We start from the raw sequence: 18,014 nt of genomic DNA, 5'->3' as shown, positions 1-18,014 counted from the left end.
TATTTATTTATTTTGAGGTGTAAATTATAAATCCATGTAAATGGCCTTATGTGAAATACCATTTGTTCAGCCGAATGTGTGCTGGACAACAGCAACGCAAGCACAGACAGACACTCGAATTTGTGTTCAAGGAATCTGCGTCTCACAGGTACTGTGCGTTTATTTGGAGGACTACAGAGACATGTATCTGATTTACAAAATGCCTCCAAATCACTGTATATATCAGAGTTCCAAACACAAAGATAATGTGCAGTTTACCCTAGCTGTGCACAAATTGGTTTAAATTAATATAAACAACAGAATGGAGGACTTTAAAATGTTTAAGTCCTGCATGCATTTAATGTTTACTGATAAAGTGAAAAATGATACCCTAAATATGTGCATGGTAACCTTTTGTAATATTTGGTTAACCGCAATTGTTCACAAACGGTTATTTGTCTGGACTCGGAAATATAACAAATTACATGGATTTGTCAAACACGGCCTCAAATTAGCAGGGAATAATGTGCAGAGTTAGCTATGATCCTAAATAGCACAATACATAGAACTTCAAATTATAAAATCACATTCAATTTGAACAAAAATAATCTATGTCACAGCCTGCAACATAGTAGGCCTATTCTTAAATGGGAGATGCGTAATCCTGCCCGGCCATGTTCACTTTCCATGAGGCCATGAGGGCTACAGTTTATAAACCTCTTAGGGATGCTTTGAGTTTAATTTATTTAGCACAACATGCTTAATTATTATCTGCACACCAGAGTGTGGGGTGCTGAAGCTTTGCCATGTGAAAATAATCTGGAATCATGTGGAACAGTCACCTTAAGTCCTCTTTGAAACCTGAACTTCGTCAGAATGTCGATTTGTGACATCAGCACTGCAAAAGCTTGTTGCAGCGCAACAAATTATGAAACAGAACACAGGTGTCTCAAGATGCGTTAATACATATTGAAATTCTTCGAAAAAGTTAACAGTGTCTAAAAAAATATGCAACAGTCCTGCACAACGAATTGTAAAACAGAATGGAGGTGTATTGTTGTCACGAACCCCGCTCCTCTGCCCCATCTCCGCTTCCTCGAGCACGCACCCATACACTCCGCGAGCATGCTCGCTTCCCGCTTCCTCGCTCCGCCCCCTTGAGCTCGTACGCTCTGTTTCCTCCCTCACGAGCTCACACGCTCGTTCTGCTATTACGAGCTCTCGCTCGTAAACTCTCTCCCCTCTCTGACTCATGCTCTCGTCTCACTCGCTGCAGCCGGAACATTATGACCACCTGCACTCACGCGCTTCTCAATCACCCCTTTATTATGTACACCTGCACTCGTCCCATCACCTAGTTATTCGTTTCACCTGCACCGCTCGTTTGTTCCCCTATATATATCACAACCCTTTCGTTTCACTCGGGTTGGTTATTGTATTGTATTTAGTTCCCGTATCGTTGCCCTGCTAGTCTCGTCTAGTTTTGACCTCCCTACTGTTTTACCTCTTAGCTTGCCAACTTGTTCCCCTGTCTCCGTTCCCACTTGTCCCTAGTTGTTAACTGTTTTCCCGTCTACGACCCTCTTGTTTATATCATTGATTCCCCTGCTCCGACCTTACGCTCCCCTTGACCATTCTCTCTGGATTAACCCTGTTTGTACTTCTGCCTGCTTTTATTACTGAATAAAAGCAGTTTTTCATCACATTGTGACTGTCTCAACTTGTGTGTGTGTACTCGGGTTACAGAATAACCAACCTCACCGTAGACAGTCACATTGCGTCCACGCGGATGTTTCAGCGCAGCTCACTAGAGCGGAGAGGCACGTCACATTCGGCGCAAGGAGCTACAGTTTGGAGGCAGGACCAAGCGCCACGGCCCAGGGGCAGCAGGTATGTGCGTTGTCTGATTTATGTCACACTGTTTCACCTGTGTCTGCCCCTGAGCCCGTTTATGCCTCCAGCGCATTTCTGAGCGCCGTGAGCCTTCAACCCCTGAGAGGTTTGACGGCTCTTGGACGCTGACCAAGGGGTTTTTCTGCGAGGCAGCGGTTGTGTAACCCATAACCCCGCCCTCGGAATTATGGACCCAGCGGCCCAACTCGTGGGTTTTGCGTCAGGGAGCCAAACCGTGGAGGCTTATATTATGGATTTTTGTGTCCTGGCATACCAGGTGAATTTTAATGAGGTGGCTCTGAAGACCATTTTCCAATGTGGTCTGAATGAGCCAACCTCATCATTAATGCCTGGTGGTCGCTGCCCCCTTAACCTGGCTCAGTTTATTGACCTCGCCCTACTGTACTCTGGTTCCTCGTTCACTGTGGGGGAGGCAGACACTGAACCAGCGCTCCACACCAAGACCCCCGTCTCGAAGCCTACCACGGCCCCAGTCCCGAGGCCTGACACGGCCCCAGTCCCTAAGCCTGACACGGCCCCAGTCCCGAGGCCTGTCACGGCCCCAGCCTCGAAGCCTGGCACGGCCAACGAGCCGGCGCCCATGCCCGCCACGGCCAACGAGCCGGCGCCCATGCCCGCCACGGCCAACGAGCCAGCGCCCATGCCCGCCACGGCCAACGAGCCAGCGCCCCTGCCTGCCACGGCCGGTGAGCCAGCGCCCATGTCTGCCACGGTCAGCGAGCCAGCGCCTGTAGCCTCGACCCCCCCTGAGCCAGCACCTGTAGCCTCGTCCGTCCCCATGGCCACGTCCCCTGTTGGCCGAAGACGTAAGAGAAGGAAGAGGGCCCCTTCTCCCCAGTCTCGTCTGGTGCTCAAGACCTCTGCTCCGCCCTCAGAGTCTCCCACGGCTCTGCAGACCTCTGCTCCGCCCTCAGAGTCTCCCACGGCTCTGCAGACCTCTGCTCCACCCTCAGAGTCTCCCACGGCTCTGCCGGGTTCTGCTCCGCCCTCAGAGTCTCCCACGGCTCTGCCGGGTTCTGCTCCGCCCTCAGAGTCTCCCACGGCTCTGCGGGTTCTGCTCCGCCCTCAGAGTCTCCCACGGCTCTGCGGGTTCTGCTCCGCCCTCAGAGTCTCCCACGGCTCTGCCGGGTTCTGCTCGCCCTCAGAGTCTCCCACGGCTCTGCCGGGTTCTGCTCGCCCTCAGAGTCTCCCACGGCTCTGCCGGGTTCTGCTCGCCCTCAGAGTCTCCCACGGCTCTGCGGGTTCTGCTAGCCCCTCTGAGCCCTCCCGGGCTCCGCCTCCACGAGTCTCCAAGGGCCCCTCACGAGCCTCCTAGGGCTCCTCCTCCACGAGCCTCCCAGAGCTCTACCCCTCAAGTCCCTCAGGGCTCCACCCCTCAAGCCTCTCACGGCTCGCCTCTCGAGTCTCTCAGGGCTCCATCCCTCGAGTCTTTCATGGCTCCACCCCTCAAGCCTCTCACGGCCGCCTCTCGAGTCTCTCAAGGCTCCATCCCTCGAGTCTTTCATGGCTCCACCCCTCAAGCCTCTCACGGCTTCGCCTCTCGAGTCTCTCAGGGCTCCATCCCTCGAGTCTTTCATGGCTCCACCCCTCAAGCCTCTCACGGCCGCCTCTCGAGTCTCTCAGGGCTCCATCCCTCAAGCCTCTCACGGCTCGCCTCTCGAGTCTCTCAGGGCTCCATCCCTCGAGTCTTTCATGGCTCCACCCCTCAAGCCTCTCACGGCTCGCCTCTCGAGTCTCTCAGGGCTCCTCCGCCTCTCAGGGCGTCCCCTCTCGAGTCTTTCATGGCTCCACCCCTCAAGCCTCTCACGGCTCGCCTCTCGAGTCTCTCAGGGCTCCTCCGCCTCTCAGGGCGTCCCCTCTCGAGTCTTTCATGGCTCCACCCCTCAAGCCTCTCAGGGCTCCGCCCCTCGAGTCTCTCAGGGCTCCTCCGCCTCTCAGGGCTCCGCCCCTCGAGTCTCTCAGGGCTCCTCCCCCTCTCAAGCCTCTCAGGGCTCCCCCTCTCGAGTCTTTCAGGGCTCCCCCCCTCAAGCCTCTCGAGCCTCCCAGGGCTCGGCCACTAGAGGCTCCTATGGCTCTGCCTCCCGAGCCTCCTACGGCTCCCCCTCCAGAGCCTCCTACGGCTCCACCTCCCGAGCCTCCCAGGGCTCGGCCACTAGAGGCTCCTATGGCTCTGCCTCCTGAGCCTCCTACGGCTCCCCTCCAGAGCCTCCCTACGGCTCCACCTCCCGAGCCTCTCATGGCTCTGCTCCCAAAGACTCCAGAGCTTCCTAGGGCTCCGCCTCTTGAGCCTTCCACGGCTCCACCACCCGAGCCTCCTACAGCTCTGCTCCCTAAGACTCCAGAGCCTTCTAGAGATTCACCTCTCGAGCCTCCTACGGCTCCGCCTCTCGAGCCTTCCACGGCTCCACCACCCGAGCCTCCTACGGCTCTGCTCCCTAAGACTCCAGAGCCTTCTAGAGATTCGCCTCTGGAGCCTCCTACGGCGCCACCTCCCCCGGCTCTGCCTCCAGAGCCTACCAGGGCTTCACTCCTGGAGCCTTCTACAGCGCCACCTCCCACGGCATCACCTCCCCCGGCTCCACCTCCAGAGCCTTCCAGGGCTTCACCTCTGGAGCCTCCTACGGCGCCACCTCCCCCGGCTCTGCCTCCAGAGCCTACCAGGGCTTCACTCCTGGAGCCTTCTACAGCGCCACCTCCCACGGCATCACCTCCCCCGGCTCTGCCTCCAGAGCCTACCAGGGCTTCACTCCTGGAGCCTTCTACAGCGCCACCTCCCACGGCGTCACCTCCCTCGGCTCTGCCTCCAGAGCCTTCCAGGGCTTCACCTCTGGAGCCTCCTACGGCGCCACCTCCATGGGCTCCACTTCCTGAGCCTTCCAGGCCTTCGCCCCTAAAGCCTCCTTCGGCTCCACCTCCAGAGCCCACCAGGGCCTCGCCTCTGGGGCCTCCTGCGACTCCACCTCCCTCGGCTCCGTCTCCTGAGCCTCCCTCGGCGCCGCCTCTTCTGTCTCTCAATTCCCGCCTGCCGAGTCTCTCACGGCTCCGCCTTCCAAGGCTCAGTCTCCCAAGTCCTCCACGACTCCGCCTTTCACGGCTCCGCCCCTGAAACCTTTCCTCACTGGGTCTTGCCTGCTCCCCTTGTTACCGTTCCTCTACCTGTCCTGTGGCCTCTTCCCTGGCCTCCGGACCCTATTCCTGTCCGGTGGTCACCTTCCAGACCCCCGGACCCAGTCCCTGTCCTCCAGTCGCCTTCCAGACCTCCTGACCCAGTCTCTGCCCTATGGCTGCCCCCTAGACCTCCCGACCACCCGCCTGTCCACTATGTTCCCCCTGACCTTGCCTTGAACTGCCCGTTGACCCCCATGGACTGTTTCATTCCCCTTTTGTGCCTTCTGTCCCCTCGAGCTCACACGCTCGTTCTGTCCCCTCGAGCTCACGCTCGTTCTGTCCCCTCGAGCTCACACGCTCGTTCTGTCCCCTCGAGCTACGCAACCCAGCGTGGCCGTCAGGAGCCGTCCTATTCAGAGGGGGGAGTACTGTCACGAACCCCGCTCCTCTGCCCCATCTCCGCTTCCTCGAGCACGCACCCATACACTCCGTGAGCATGCTCGCTTCCGCTTCCTCGCTCCGCCCCCTTGAGCTCGTGACGCTCTGTTTCCTCCCTCACGAGCTCACACGCTCGTTCTGCTATTACTGAGCTCTCGCTCAGTAAACTCTCTCCCCTCTCTGACTCATGCTCTCGTCTCACTCGCTGCAGCCGGAACATTATGACCACCTGCACTCACGCGCTTCTCAATCACCCCTTTATTATGTACACCTGCACTCGTCCCATCACCTAGTTATTCGTTTCACCTGCACCGCTCGTTTGTTCCCCTATATATATCACAACCCTTTCGTTTCACTCGGGTTGGTTATTGTATTGTATTTAGTTCCCCGTATCGTTGCCCTGCTAGTCTCGTCTAGTTTTGACCTCCCTACTGTTTTACCTCTTAGCTTGCCAACTTGTTCCCCTGTCTCCGTTCCCACTTGTCCCTAGTTGTTAACTGTTTTCCCGTCTACGACCCTCTTGTTTATATCATTGATTCCCCTGCTCCGACCTTACGCTCCCCCTTGACCATTCTCTCTGGATTAACCCTGTTTGTACTTCTGCCTGCTTTTATTACGAATAAAAGCAGTTTTTCATCACATTGTGACTGTCTCAACTTGTGTGTGTGTACTCGGGTTACAATTGTGATGTTTTAATATAAAATTTCTTTTAAACTTAAAAAAAATGTGACAGTCCTGCATAGTTTGCTGAAAAAAGTGAGTTGTGGCATAACGATCAACCACGTCTGTCCAGTGCTTGTTTACAAGGCCTTGACGCAAGTGTGAACAGCCCATAACTCGCCCTATAGCCTACTTGAAAAACTGACCCAAAAGTGGCCCAACACCTGTATGTTTGTTGGGTACCGTCACATTCGATCGGGTTGAAAACCTCTAAACCGAATAGTGATTTTGGTATTTCAATACCATGCACATCCCTATTAACAACACATGATTTTGGATCGTTTCATAATTAAAAGAACATAAAATTGGGCGTGTAAGACGTTGCTCGACACTTTCCTTCCATCAATTTGAAAAATCCAACCAAGTCTGTCAAGCATCCTGTAGCACATAAAGGTGAACGTAGTCATGTCATGGGGGGCCTCCATGGTTTACCGCCCCATGGGCCTCTCAGTTTTTAATCCGTCCTTGGCTACAACAGTAGAAGACCTCTTCTTGGTCTTTCAGCCAAGAAGAGAAATCTGAGACTGCAGTGGGCCTACTATCTGTTTACCTCAGTTTTTTTTTTTTTGGCTGACAGAAGTGGAAACTGACATGGTCTTCTGCTGTTGTAGCTGCTGTTATTAAGTTAAAGCAAAATTTCAATAGACAATTTCAGTTAAGTCTACTTGCATCTATTTACCTTAACTTAAATAGTTATGGTCATTCTATATGAACACCAGGTGAACATAATTACACATTCAACTTGTTAGGATTTTCAGTGTAGACATCAGTTTTTTGGCATCGTAGGAACATTGAAAAATGATATGATTGGGAAAATGCTGTCTAAGCTGGCAGCTTCATTATGAAGGCAGCTCAATATAATTACATTCTAAGGTGTCTAGGATTCACCTATCATGAATCATCCTCTGCAAAAAGGCATACATTGTCAAGAGATGTAAGGCAGAATGTCACTATTCACTTTCATTGTACAATATATTTTTTTCCACCCAATGAAATTTTGACTGAGGCTCATATTTAATTGTGTTCCACAGAAGAAAGAATAGTATACTGGTTTGTAACAACATAAGGGTGAGTAAATAATTACAGAATTTTCATTTTGTGGTGAACTGCTCCTATGATTTTTCTATTCTATGAGAAAGAGCCTAATGTTTAAGAGCACGATTTTAACATTTCAGTGTACAAATTTAGTCCTCAGCTTTTGCAAAAACTCTGTGCAGTTGCCGTGTCTTTGCTCTGAATACTGTCCACAAAAAGCAAACAAACAGGAGGACGTGTTTATTATCATCATATTCTGAAATTATCATCAACGGCTGATAATTTCAGAAATTTCCACTCAGATAGAATGCAATCCTGCTGAAGTTGTAGGTATTTCCTGTTCTTCTGACATAACTGTGAATATACATAGTATTTGAACTTTAAACTGTTAACATCAGGAAAGATTTGAGCTTTTTAGATGTCACTTCATCACAAAAATACTAATAAACCTATATTTCCCCTATAAACAGCTCTTCCAGATTCTGAAAAGAGAGCCTGGCACAATTAACGTTCGCCTCTGTGGTCTGGTGCTGGTAAGCGATGCAATCTAAGCGACAGCATAAAAGAGAAACAGTCACAACACACTGACAACACTCGCAGGCTCAGGCAAAACAACAATGACACAAATTACAGAACAGCAAAAAGCTGTTGGCTGGCAACTTGTGACATATTTCTAACTTGCAGACAGGGGTTGAAGAGGTTGGATGGGCTGTTATGGAATGTGACCATTCTCTGTTTCACTGCGCTTTATGACAAAGGAGGAGTAGAATTAGCCAAGCTTGTCATGAGGGTTTTCTAAATGACAGTGTGCTGGTTAATCGAAACCAGCAGTTCAGATCATTGACAGGTTTTGTGGGGGAAGCCTGTGAACTGCTGCAGTCTAGCATTCTGCATCACATCTATAAGCAGGCAAAAATATATATTTTCTTTACCACATGTGGCAATGGTAAGTGAAAATGTATTGGCCATAAATAAATATAAATGGCCTTGAAACTGTATTTTGCACTTATTCTAAAAATATAACATTATTTTTTCTTTTTGACAGAATTTTGACAGAATTAATTATAAATGATAAAAAAAGAATGTTAGCCTCAGTAGCCACTCACTATCATTGTGTGTAAAAAAAGAATGCAACAGAAGTGAACAGTACCTGATGCTAACATTCTGCTCCTGCTAACATCTACTGTACTCCAGTGTTGCACTGACGAAAGAATATCATGCAGGTTTGGAACAACATGAGTGAATAATGACAGGATTTTAATTTTGGAATACACTACATTCCATCCATCCATCTTCTTTAGCCGCTTGTCCTATGCAGGGTTGTGGGTAGTGTTGGAACCTATCCCAGCTGTCTCAGGCCGAAGGCAGGAAAAAATCATTGACAGGTGGCCTGTCCATCACAGATGAACTATTAAACTTTAGAAACTTGTCCTGCACTGTTTATGCTACAAATGTGAATGATACCTCAAATGATGCTGCTTGTTAAGTAGAGGTGTAGTTTAAGAATCAATCAGACCCATAGACTTCCACTGACGAAGGGACCCCAGCAGAGGCTAAAGCAGTTCCTAAATCTTCCACTCTAGTACTATCCTCGACTAACTCATCCTCTCTCCTCCCTGAATCATCTGTGATGCAAAAGAACAGATACAGCACATAACTTATTGCAAATCAGCTTCAATCAACTAATTCATCAAGTGCTACATATTTCAAATTGTAGACCATTACCATTGAAGAAAATATATTGGGAAGAGCTAAGCAGTGGGATTGCCTAAGATCTATCACGATTCTTGAATTTTCATGTACATTACCATAAAGTCATCAAAAAAGAGTTATATTATAGTGAGTAAAGTGAGGTAAAAAATTTTTTATATAAATAATTTATATTTTTTGACATAAATAGTCAAAATGATGTATAAGATCCTAAGTTAAAGCAATACATGTATAACTTTAGTCTAAGTTCATTGACACAGCATGGCATCGAACTGTATATAATTCTCATCATCTCTATGAGAATAATTCATCTGTCAAAATCCTTTCATTAGGATCATTGGGATAAACAATGTTTCACTTTTAACTTTCTCTAAAGTAAACTGACTGATTAATTGTTACCAGTTTCCATGCCTGATTCTGGCACAGTTGCTGCTGCTGCTCCTCAGTCTGTTGCTCATCTTTGCTACACTCTACAAAACCATTTAATCAAATCAAAGTGTATATTTACTACAAACTAATATCACAAAACAAGTCACACATACATTTTATGCTAATACTTATTGGTTATCCTTAGCGAAAACAACACCTGATAAACAAGAAAAGTACACTCCGAACGTGACTCGAACCGCGGTCTCCGGCGTGAGAGGTGAATGCGCTGACAAGGATGCTAGAGGCTACAACATGTAATGACTGTCGGTAGTGGACCTCTTGAGGTTTAGCCTACTGTGGGTGAAAGCCAGCTAGATGATGATCTTCAGACTTTAAGGAAAAAAACAAATGTGAATTCTTACCCACTGACTTCTTTCGGAAAAATCCCCAAAGCCTCATTTGCTTCATTTTTGCTGTCTTTCCTGCTAACTGCTGTTAACTTGTTAGTTGATGTCAACGACTGTGCTAGCTCCTCCCCTACCTGCTGCATATTCAACAGAGGAAGAAACCCATAGGCTACCGACAGCAAAGAAACTTATTCTATAGGCTAGATTATGCCTATGTCTATTTTTACAGGCTGTATGCAGTATGTGCAAAGCCAAAGCACAATGAAATAAGGCAACTTATGATTTTGGGGGTTTACATAGGCTTTTGTCCGGTTTCATATTTGTCAGTCAACTTTTCAAAATACATTCGGGGCTACACTCAAAACATTCGGGGCTGAAGCCACGGCAAAATCGGCTGCCGCCGCCACCCCAGCCATATAGGGAGAAAACTATTGCAAAGGCTTAAGGTGTGCTCTTTTGATTTACACCTTTAGTAACCACCTAGCAACGCCCTTGCGACCATCCTATATCACACAAGCTACCAAGTAGCAACAAGCTTAAAAACACTCAAAATACTTAACATCATGGCAACACACTAGCATTGTGCTGATAATTTTTGCACAGGCAAACACCACTTAGATTTTCTTCAGAAAAAGTAAAATCTAGTTAATGTTCACTATCAACATCCCTTGAGATAAATCTGAAATGGCTAATATTACTCATGTCTGCTGCTCACTGCTGTGAACGCCTACAAACCTGGAATCACAAAACATCACATCTCATTTCCAAGTACATTTATGTGGGATGGAGCAACAACTGAATAAAAAAAAAAAAACAGAAGGCAAAAAAATCAGTCGGACATGAAAAGACCTTGCATCTATACAGTCAACAAATAATTCAGCAGAGGAAAATATTGCTTCGTTGGAGGAGAATGGAAGGAGGCTGAAGTCTGCTTTACGACATCCCGTTAGAGGCTTATATGGCTTATGGGACTGCATTGAGAGGAACAGACCTTTAGAAACACAATCCCACCCTGTATTACAGTGGCACTGGTGGGTCATAGGTCTGTTCTGATAGGGTTGCGGACACCAATGCAATAGCAAATAATAACATGCAATTTAAAGTTATATATATTTATGCCTAGTACAGTATTTACAGTAGAATAGCAAATATCAACTTTAAAAGGCAAGAGAAAATGCTTCACATATCTTTTATTGTTAATTTCAAATGACATACATTCACTCAAGTTTAGAGTATTTTGGCTATCAACACAGATATGAAAAGGTTTGAAAAATGATGGTTCTTTACACATATCACAGCAGTTCTGAGTTGAAATGTCCAATGAGAAGCACTAAAAGTGAGTAAAATTTTCCCTACAATCAACCAGTTCCAGGTCTACTGCAGCGAACCAATCTTGCCACCGAACGCATGTTAGGATATGTCGCTGCGTGAGCATCTTGAGCGGGAGTCTGTGTAAGACGCGGTTGAGAACTCGCTGATCCAAGATTTGCTGCAACCCACCGCCTTACAGTACGATGAAGTAATGGCTGTAGAAACCCTTTCTTCATCTCAGCTGGATGGACAGGCAATTTCCGCCCGCAGGGTGTTGGCGTTCCCGCCATGCACAGAAGTGAAACGGCAGTCAGGTACGATGTCGTTCTGCAGGCCTTGGAGGGGAGTGTCAGACAATCCCACCAGGTGGCCGCGTTCTGTGGGCACAGGTGCATCGCAACGGCTTTGTCCACCTGGGGGACCTCCATGTACACATGGGCCACCCCGCCGTTGAGGGTAGTGAGAGCGGACGAGCGAGGAGAGCGGATTCGGGCAGTAATTGGTGCCCTCCACGACTTTGTCAGCTCGTCGTGCACTTCCGGGAAGAAGGGGACCGGGGGGGGCGTGGCTGTGAACAGTGCCCTGACCCAAGGAACCAATCATCTAGCTGCGAGGGTTGAGGGGAGGAAGGAGGGTTTCAGTCCAGCCCCACGCCCATCTGAGTGTCTGCCTCAAACTGGATGGGTCAACAGGAAGGTGGCAGCTCAGTCGAGTCCTCCGCACCAGACACCGCAATGCTCTCCAATGCAGTGGGGACATCATCAACCAGCCTGGGGGTCCGAAGGAGACATCAGACTGGCCATGGGGTGAGCCGGTCTCATCTCGGACCCGGATGGAAGCAAACAAGAGTGCTGGGGGGTGGTGGTTCGAGGGGTAGTACCCGGTGAAGCCGTGCCTGCTGAACTCCCCAAATCACCTCCATCGCCAGCTGGGTCGACCTCCATCCCGTGGGAGGAAGGCGTGATACAGGGGGCGGCTGGAGTGGCGTTTCCTTTAAGAAAGGAAAGCCGCGACCGCAATGTAGTCATGGTCAAGTTCTGGCAGTGAGAACAAGAACCATCCACAAATACTGCCTCAGTGTGTTTGCGACCCAGACACACGAGGCTGCGCCTATGACCGTCAGAGGTGGAGAGATATCTGTTGCATCCAGGAACTAAACACAGGCGGAAAGGCATCTTCAAAAAGACACATCTTTAAAAAGACTTTCAACGGTAAATGTGTTACTCTTTTAGAGGATTTATGCTCTTTTAGAAGCGCTGTCGAAGCACCCACGGCCGTGCAGAGAAGAGAAAGTCACGTGTAAATCGGCATAAGTGCCAACAGCAAAAGCTCTGTAGAGGTGAGTGGAACAGTCGTTAACACCAGCTCGCTGGACACAACCGCTCGGCTCCGAAGAAAAAATCTGACTAAACAGATGCACGATTCCCTCCTTTTATACCCATATGTCAGGGGGAGGGACATGCAAATTCTGTTCGCCAATTCTCATTGTCCTTTTCTCAAAGCTCAGAGGCAACTGAGGCTCTCAAGAGAGACCCCTAGTTTCACTTCACCAACACAATGTCGAGTGAGTGACAGAGGGGGAACTGCTTTGATACGTACAACGAGCCATGTAAAAAGCAATTTAGCAAAAATGTAGGTTTAGTGATTAGATTAATCTTTCATATTAATATTAACACATTTCACTTGGGACTGCACTGGGTCACTATGTTCACTGTAAAATCTGGTTTCTAAAGCATAACCATCTGAGAACAACCGCTGCTTCAGGAATCAAATGTTCAAGTTTGATAATATGATGAATAGTAATCAAGTGGCTTCTGTTTTCCTCATAGCAAAAAGGTTATTTTCACATCGAGTTATACTTTAATTCTTTAACGTCCATACACTCATTCCACAAAAAAACCATGGCATTATCATTATATTTAGTCCCTGCCTTAGCATGAGTGTCTGATTATATTAATATTGATGACGACACACTGCTGTTTTGGTTGTGGAAGCCCGCAGTTACAAGCTGTCAAGAGCTCTCTAGTGGCACAAGATGGCTTGTCTGTGCCTGCCTTTTATCAAGTCTTCTGCAAAAAGAGAGACGTTGTGGGGCTACAGGGCTATGGAAAGGGTCTGTGTGGCATGGCTGAGACATGCCACTGCTCTATTGGAGCACTCTTAAAACAAAGGGATAACAGTGGAAGGGAGCTTGTCACACCCGACTCACACAACACAGCCACAGAGAAGCTCCACATTATCCTCAAAGAGCTCTCTCCCTTTCTCTCTCCCTCTTTTTTTCTTTCTGTGTCCTTGTTTACACGTTGCTGACTGTCATTCTGCACCATGTTGCATGATAAATACTGAATGGAAATCAGTATGAACTGTAAGGTGTTGTCTGAATATGAAGCTTGTGAATGCTATTATAAGAGAATTTGTAGTGAAATATAAATGAATGAGCACTTAAGGATCAATATTTGCATTACACTGATTTAAGTAAGTTTTAATTGGCACATTCCAATTGTTATTTATCTTTTTATACAATTTGAAGGGTTTTGAAAAAATACATAAATAATATATATATATATATATATATATATATATATATATATATATATATATATTTAAATATATTTCTTTCAGGAAGACTTTCAGACTTGAGTGAGATTTAAGATGACATTTATTTGATGAATGGTTAGTAATGTATTTCTTTGGCGTAGGCCCCGTCTGGCGGTCCGAACGAGTTGTACTCGGAACGTCATATCCTGCCGGAAATAGGAGGCAGGGGCGAGGAGCCTACCCCCGTGCAGGACAGGACTCAATTGGTGGTGGTGGGGTGGTGGAGGTTGCCGTTTCAGCACACTGAAACAGCAATGTGATATATTGTGATCAGACTTATAAAGGGCTTACATGTGATTGGCTGGGAATTACCCAGCTAATGGTGCGATGATGTACAGCTGCTAGAACTATGCTGTGCTTACATATATATCAAAAGATTGACTGTTTGAAGAACTTAAGGTTGAAATGTGCCATTTTTGTGCCACTAATGTCAGAAAAATTTAATTGTAAAAATAACCACTTTTTTGAAACAGGTTAACCAATTTTGCTATGTTGGCCTGGTTGGGATGCTCAAAAATAGCAACACTGTGATAGTACCATAAAGCCACAGAGTTTCCACTTTTTGGGAGAACCAGCTGACGAATGGCTGGGATGAATGACAAACTTATAATTGTCTATTAAGCTAGGATAGGAGAAAACATTTTAACATTGGAAAAATTACTCACATTAACTTAAAGCAGAATATCAGGAGACCAGATACAATAAAGTTTGAAGACTCAAAAGGAACTTCCGAAGGACCAGATTGTATTGAAATTTGTTCATAGTTACACAAAAGTCTTTTTAGTATTACTATTCATTTTAGACACATATCTATTTAAAATAAAATAAATGTGTTGTGGGTCTTGAAACATGCAGAAGTTGCCATTTGCCAAATAAACATCTCATCAGTTTTTTTGGGGAGTTGTAGATCAGCTAATTCTTTGAACATAACAAAATTGATAACATTATCAATTGCTTTATGCACCCTCTAATGAAACAGGCAGAATCGTTCAGAAATGAATCTGGTGTATAATTATAATCCGTTAATTTAGTAGAAATTTTACACAGAGCATATCACATTATCAGACATGATGTATTGATCTTGGTCTTATTATGGCAGTTTAATGGAAAAACATGGTAACAGTCTCTCAAGATGTGAAATACAATATGAGAGATTCAATTTGTCTATCTTCTCAATCTCAAGCTTTATTGAGATTCATGCCTGTGCCGTGATTTACAGTAGTTCAACCACCCTCACAGTTCAAAAGCTTGTTCAAGACAGTACTGCACACATTTGAGTCCCAGAAGCTGCCTGATCTTGCATGTCTCACCCATTTTATTTCTGCTCCATGTAACATAACACATTACTTTGAGAAATCATTAGCACCTTATTAGCACAGAATGTTGACTAATACAAACCAATCAAGCTGAAGGCTAAACTTCAGCAACAGTAAAAACAATTTTTTTAATTACTTTATCAACAGAAAATCAATAGAAATTCACTGGTATATAAATAGACTTTGCATAGGTTATTTCATAATAGAAAAATAATTTTACATAACTGTGAGAGCTGTGTAAATGCTTCAGACAAAAGATGATTTATATTAAAAAGCCAGAGACCAGAAATTAACAAGCTGTTACATAAGGAATCAAATTAGCAACACGTCATTGTTTTATTTTATATATATATATATATATATATATATATATATATATATATATATATATATATATAAATAATAATAATACAATAGTAAATGCACTTGTATAATAAACTAACAGTATAATATATATAATATATATTATATTTAATTTTAAAGCACTTAGTATTCTGGGTTAATATCAATTCATAAATGTATTATATTTATAATTGTTTGAATTAGTCTGTATTATTTATATTTAATTACTTATATTGGTGGGACTTTCTCACCAAAAATGCAATTAATTAATAGCCATGTCATGTAATTAATATGATTTCTTTTAATTAGATTGACACCCCTAATAAACAATTGCTCATTTTTAGTTATGTTAGTAATAAAGTCATAATACATTTATTTAAGTTAATCGCGATTACTCGTAGATTTTTTAAATGCTGAAATATGACACTTTATATACTTTTCATATCAAAATGCATTTATTTCCATTTTACGAAAGAAAGCAAAACAATATGTAACAATATAATGGTTTATTAACATTTTACAATCAAAGCCTTTCACAGTGTAAAGATGCAGTAAAATAGCACCAATTAAATGTTTCTCCCAAAGTCTAAGCGGGAGTTTGAATTATTGAAAGAACTAGTGCCAACATAGGTTGCATATTCATTGTAATGGGCATTAGATCTCTTAATCTTTCATCCTACACAATATTAATCAACCAGTAGACTCTGGCTATCCACTTGTTTATCTGCAAATGTTTAGCTGCGTTCATGACACGTGTCAGAATGTCAACACCAGTTAAACGCCACTTTGAACTACACACTTGCAGACAAAAATATCTTATTCTGCATTTTGGTGATTGTTAAGATTTGACATGCTTCTGTGGTAATTAAAATGCACCTTGCATAGGTCCCATCTAAGGTTTTTTGTACATCAAATATCATTAAGAGTTCCTTTCTCCATCATTTGATCACTGATAAGGAAGCGCAGTAGTGTGTGTTTGTAGCGTGTCCGGCAGTGTAATTCCTCCAGGCGGACACATTAGAAAGGTTCCGCCCTCCCATGAAGTGTTGGTTAATGCTGTATTAACGTTATATGTGTTAATCGCGATTAAGAAAAAATTCAGTGTTAAACTTTTTTAATTAATTGCATGCGTTAATGCAGACAGCACTACTTTTAAAAAATTTGTTTTATTATTATATATTTTTTTTAGAAATTAACAACCAAGAATAATACAATATACATATTGCAAAACTCTGTGTCAATTTATTTTAACACTGACAACCTTATTGTGAAGTGTCACCATCAAATTTATTGCAAATATAATTTGATTTCAGTCAGATAGGGAAAATAAAGTGGATGGATTAGATTTGTAATACTTCAGAGTATCCACCTTATTTCCAGTTCTCCATGTGGACCACTTCCAGTATCAGCCACTTCCAGCTATTTTTGCGACTCAAAAATACTACATTATGCTGCTTTATATTAAAGGCTGGCAATATATTTTGTCATTTTATTATCATAAATTATGGTTTTGAATGCATATAGTTTTACTGTATATCGCATTACATGTACATAGCTATATCACACCGCTGCACAGGCAGAATGAATGAGAGATCAGGCACTAGCAGGATAGTCCTCTGTGCTGTCTGACACACCTCCACAAATTTTACACAACCAGCAGAGAACAGAAAGCCGTTCGGAAAATGCTGCTTTAACTTTCTTTGCATCAATCAATACTGCAATACTGCATCTTGTTTCATCTTGGCAAATTAATAAACACATTTTACTGACACACAGATCATGCTTTCAGCATGGCTTATGAAACATAGCCTTTTGGAAATAAATAAAGGCATCATTGGATATGTGTGTACATGTAAATGAAGGTTTACATGGAGAAAAGAAAGACTGCATCTTCTCAAAGTAAGAAACAGATGTTATTGCCGTCTCTTCAATACAACACACAGCAATAAGTGAATAATTTACTTAAACTTTTAATAAATGCTTAAGTTAGATAATTATCCAACATGAGGCCATCGTTCTGCTGTACACCCTGTGATAGTGTGCTAGCAGAGCTTGGTAGTAACTCGTTACATTTACTCCATTACATTTACTTGAGTAACATTTTGGGAAAATTTTACTTTTAGAGCAGGTTTAAAAGTGGGTAATTTTTACTCTCACACAAGTAAATTTCGAATTATTTGTTTTAAAATTTTACTTCTTTACAATGTGTTGCGTTACTGTCGTTACATTACTGGGATTCATTTTAATTAATGTGTAATTTATTGAGAGATTATTGAATGGGACTTTTACGAGAGCAGAAGTTCACAGCTGCGTGTGATGAGACTTGAGTGATGAGACTGTCACTCAAGTCATCAGTGCAGCAGCATCAATCTCTTCAAAGTGAAGCATTTTCTGCAGTTCAGTCAAACAGTGCCTTCTTTTAACACCAAGACAAGCTGATATTTCAAGATTAAAGTCACAGCTCTAACTTCAGGCAGCACGCTGAAGTAAATTTTGGCTCTAATTCTAACGCTGGCTTTGCTGTGTAATAATATGGTAATTTTCAGGGTGATTCTGTAACTGGGCTCTTGTGACATCAGTTTTTAAGTGTACATTTTTAAATCAGTGCAGCAATATATCAGTGTGCTTTGTCCCCCAGTATTTATGCATTTACTCCGCGCCCTTGCGGGGGTACTGAAAACTATAGCAGCTACTTCAGGCAGATTAACTGTATAAATCCATGTAAACATCCAAGTTAAGTGTAAATTATAGCCATTCGCATGATCGA

General features: G+C 44.4%; 1 protein-coding gene across 10 annotated transcripts in view; it reads right to left on the bottom strand.

Moving 5' to 3' along the window:
* The window catches only part of LOC127633080 (neuroligin-1), a 257,977-nt gene that overhangs the window by 223,388 nt on the left and 16,575 nt on the right, over positions 1-18,014 (bottom strand). Inside the window, exon 3 of one of the 10 annotated variants that reach the window (XM_052111963.1) lies at positions 9,629-9,644. The exons of the other annotated variants lie outside the window; for them this stretch is intronic. Coding sequence (XP_051967923.1) covers positions 9,629-9,644 — 16 coding nt within the window. The remainder of the gene's footprint in view (positions 1-9,628; positions 9,645-18,014) is intronic. 10 annotated transcript variants of the gene reach the window in all.

This window comes from Xyrauchen texanus, chromosome 39, assembly GCF_025860055.1.
Source record: "Xyrauchen texanus isolate HMW12.3.18 chromosome 39, RBS_HiC_50CHRs, whole genome shotgun sequence".
NCBI lineage: Eukaryota > Metazoa > Chordata > Actinopteri > Cypriniformes > Catostomidae > Xyrauchen > Xyrauchen texanus.
This window is presented reverse-complemented; position numbering and strand designations above follow the sequence as displayed.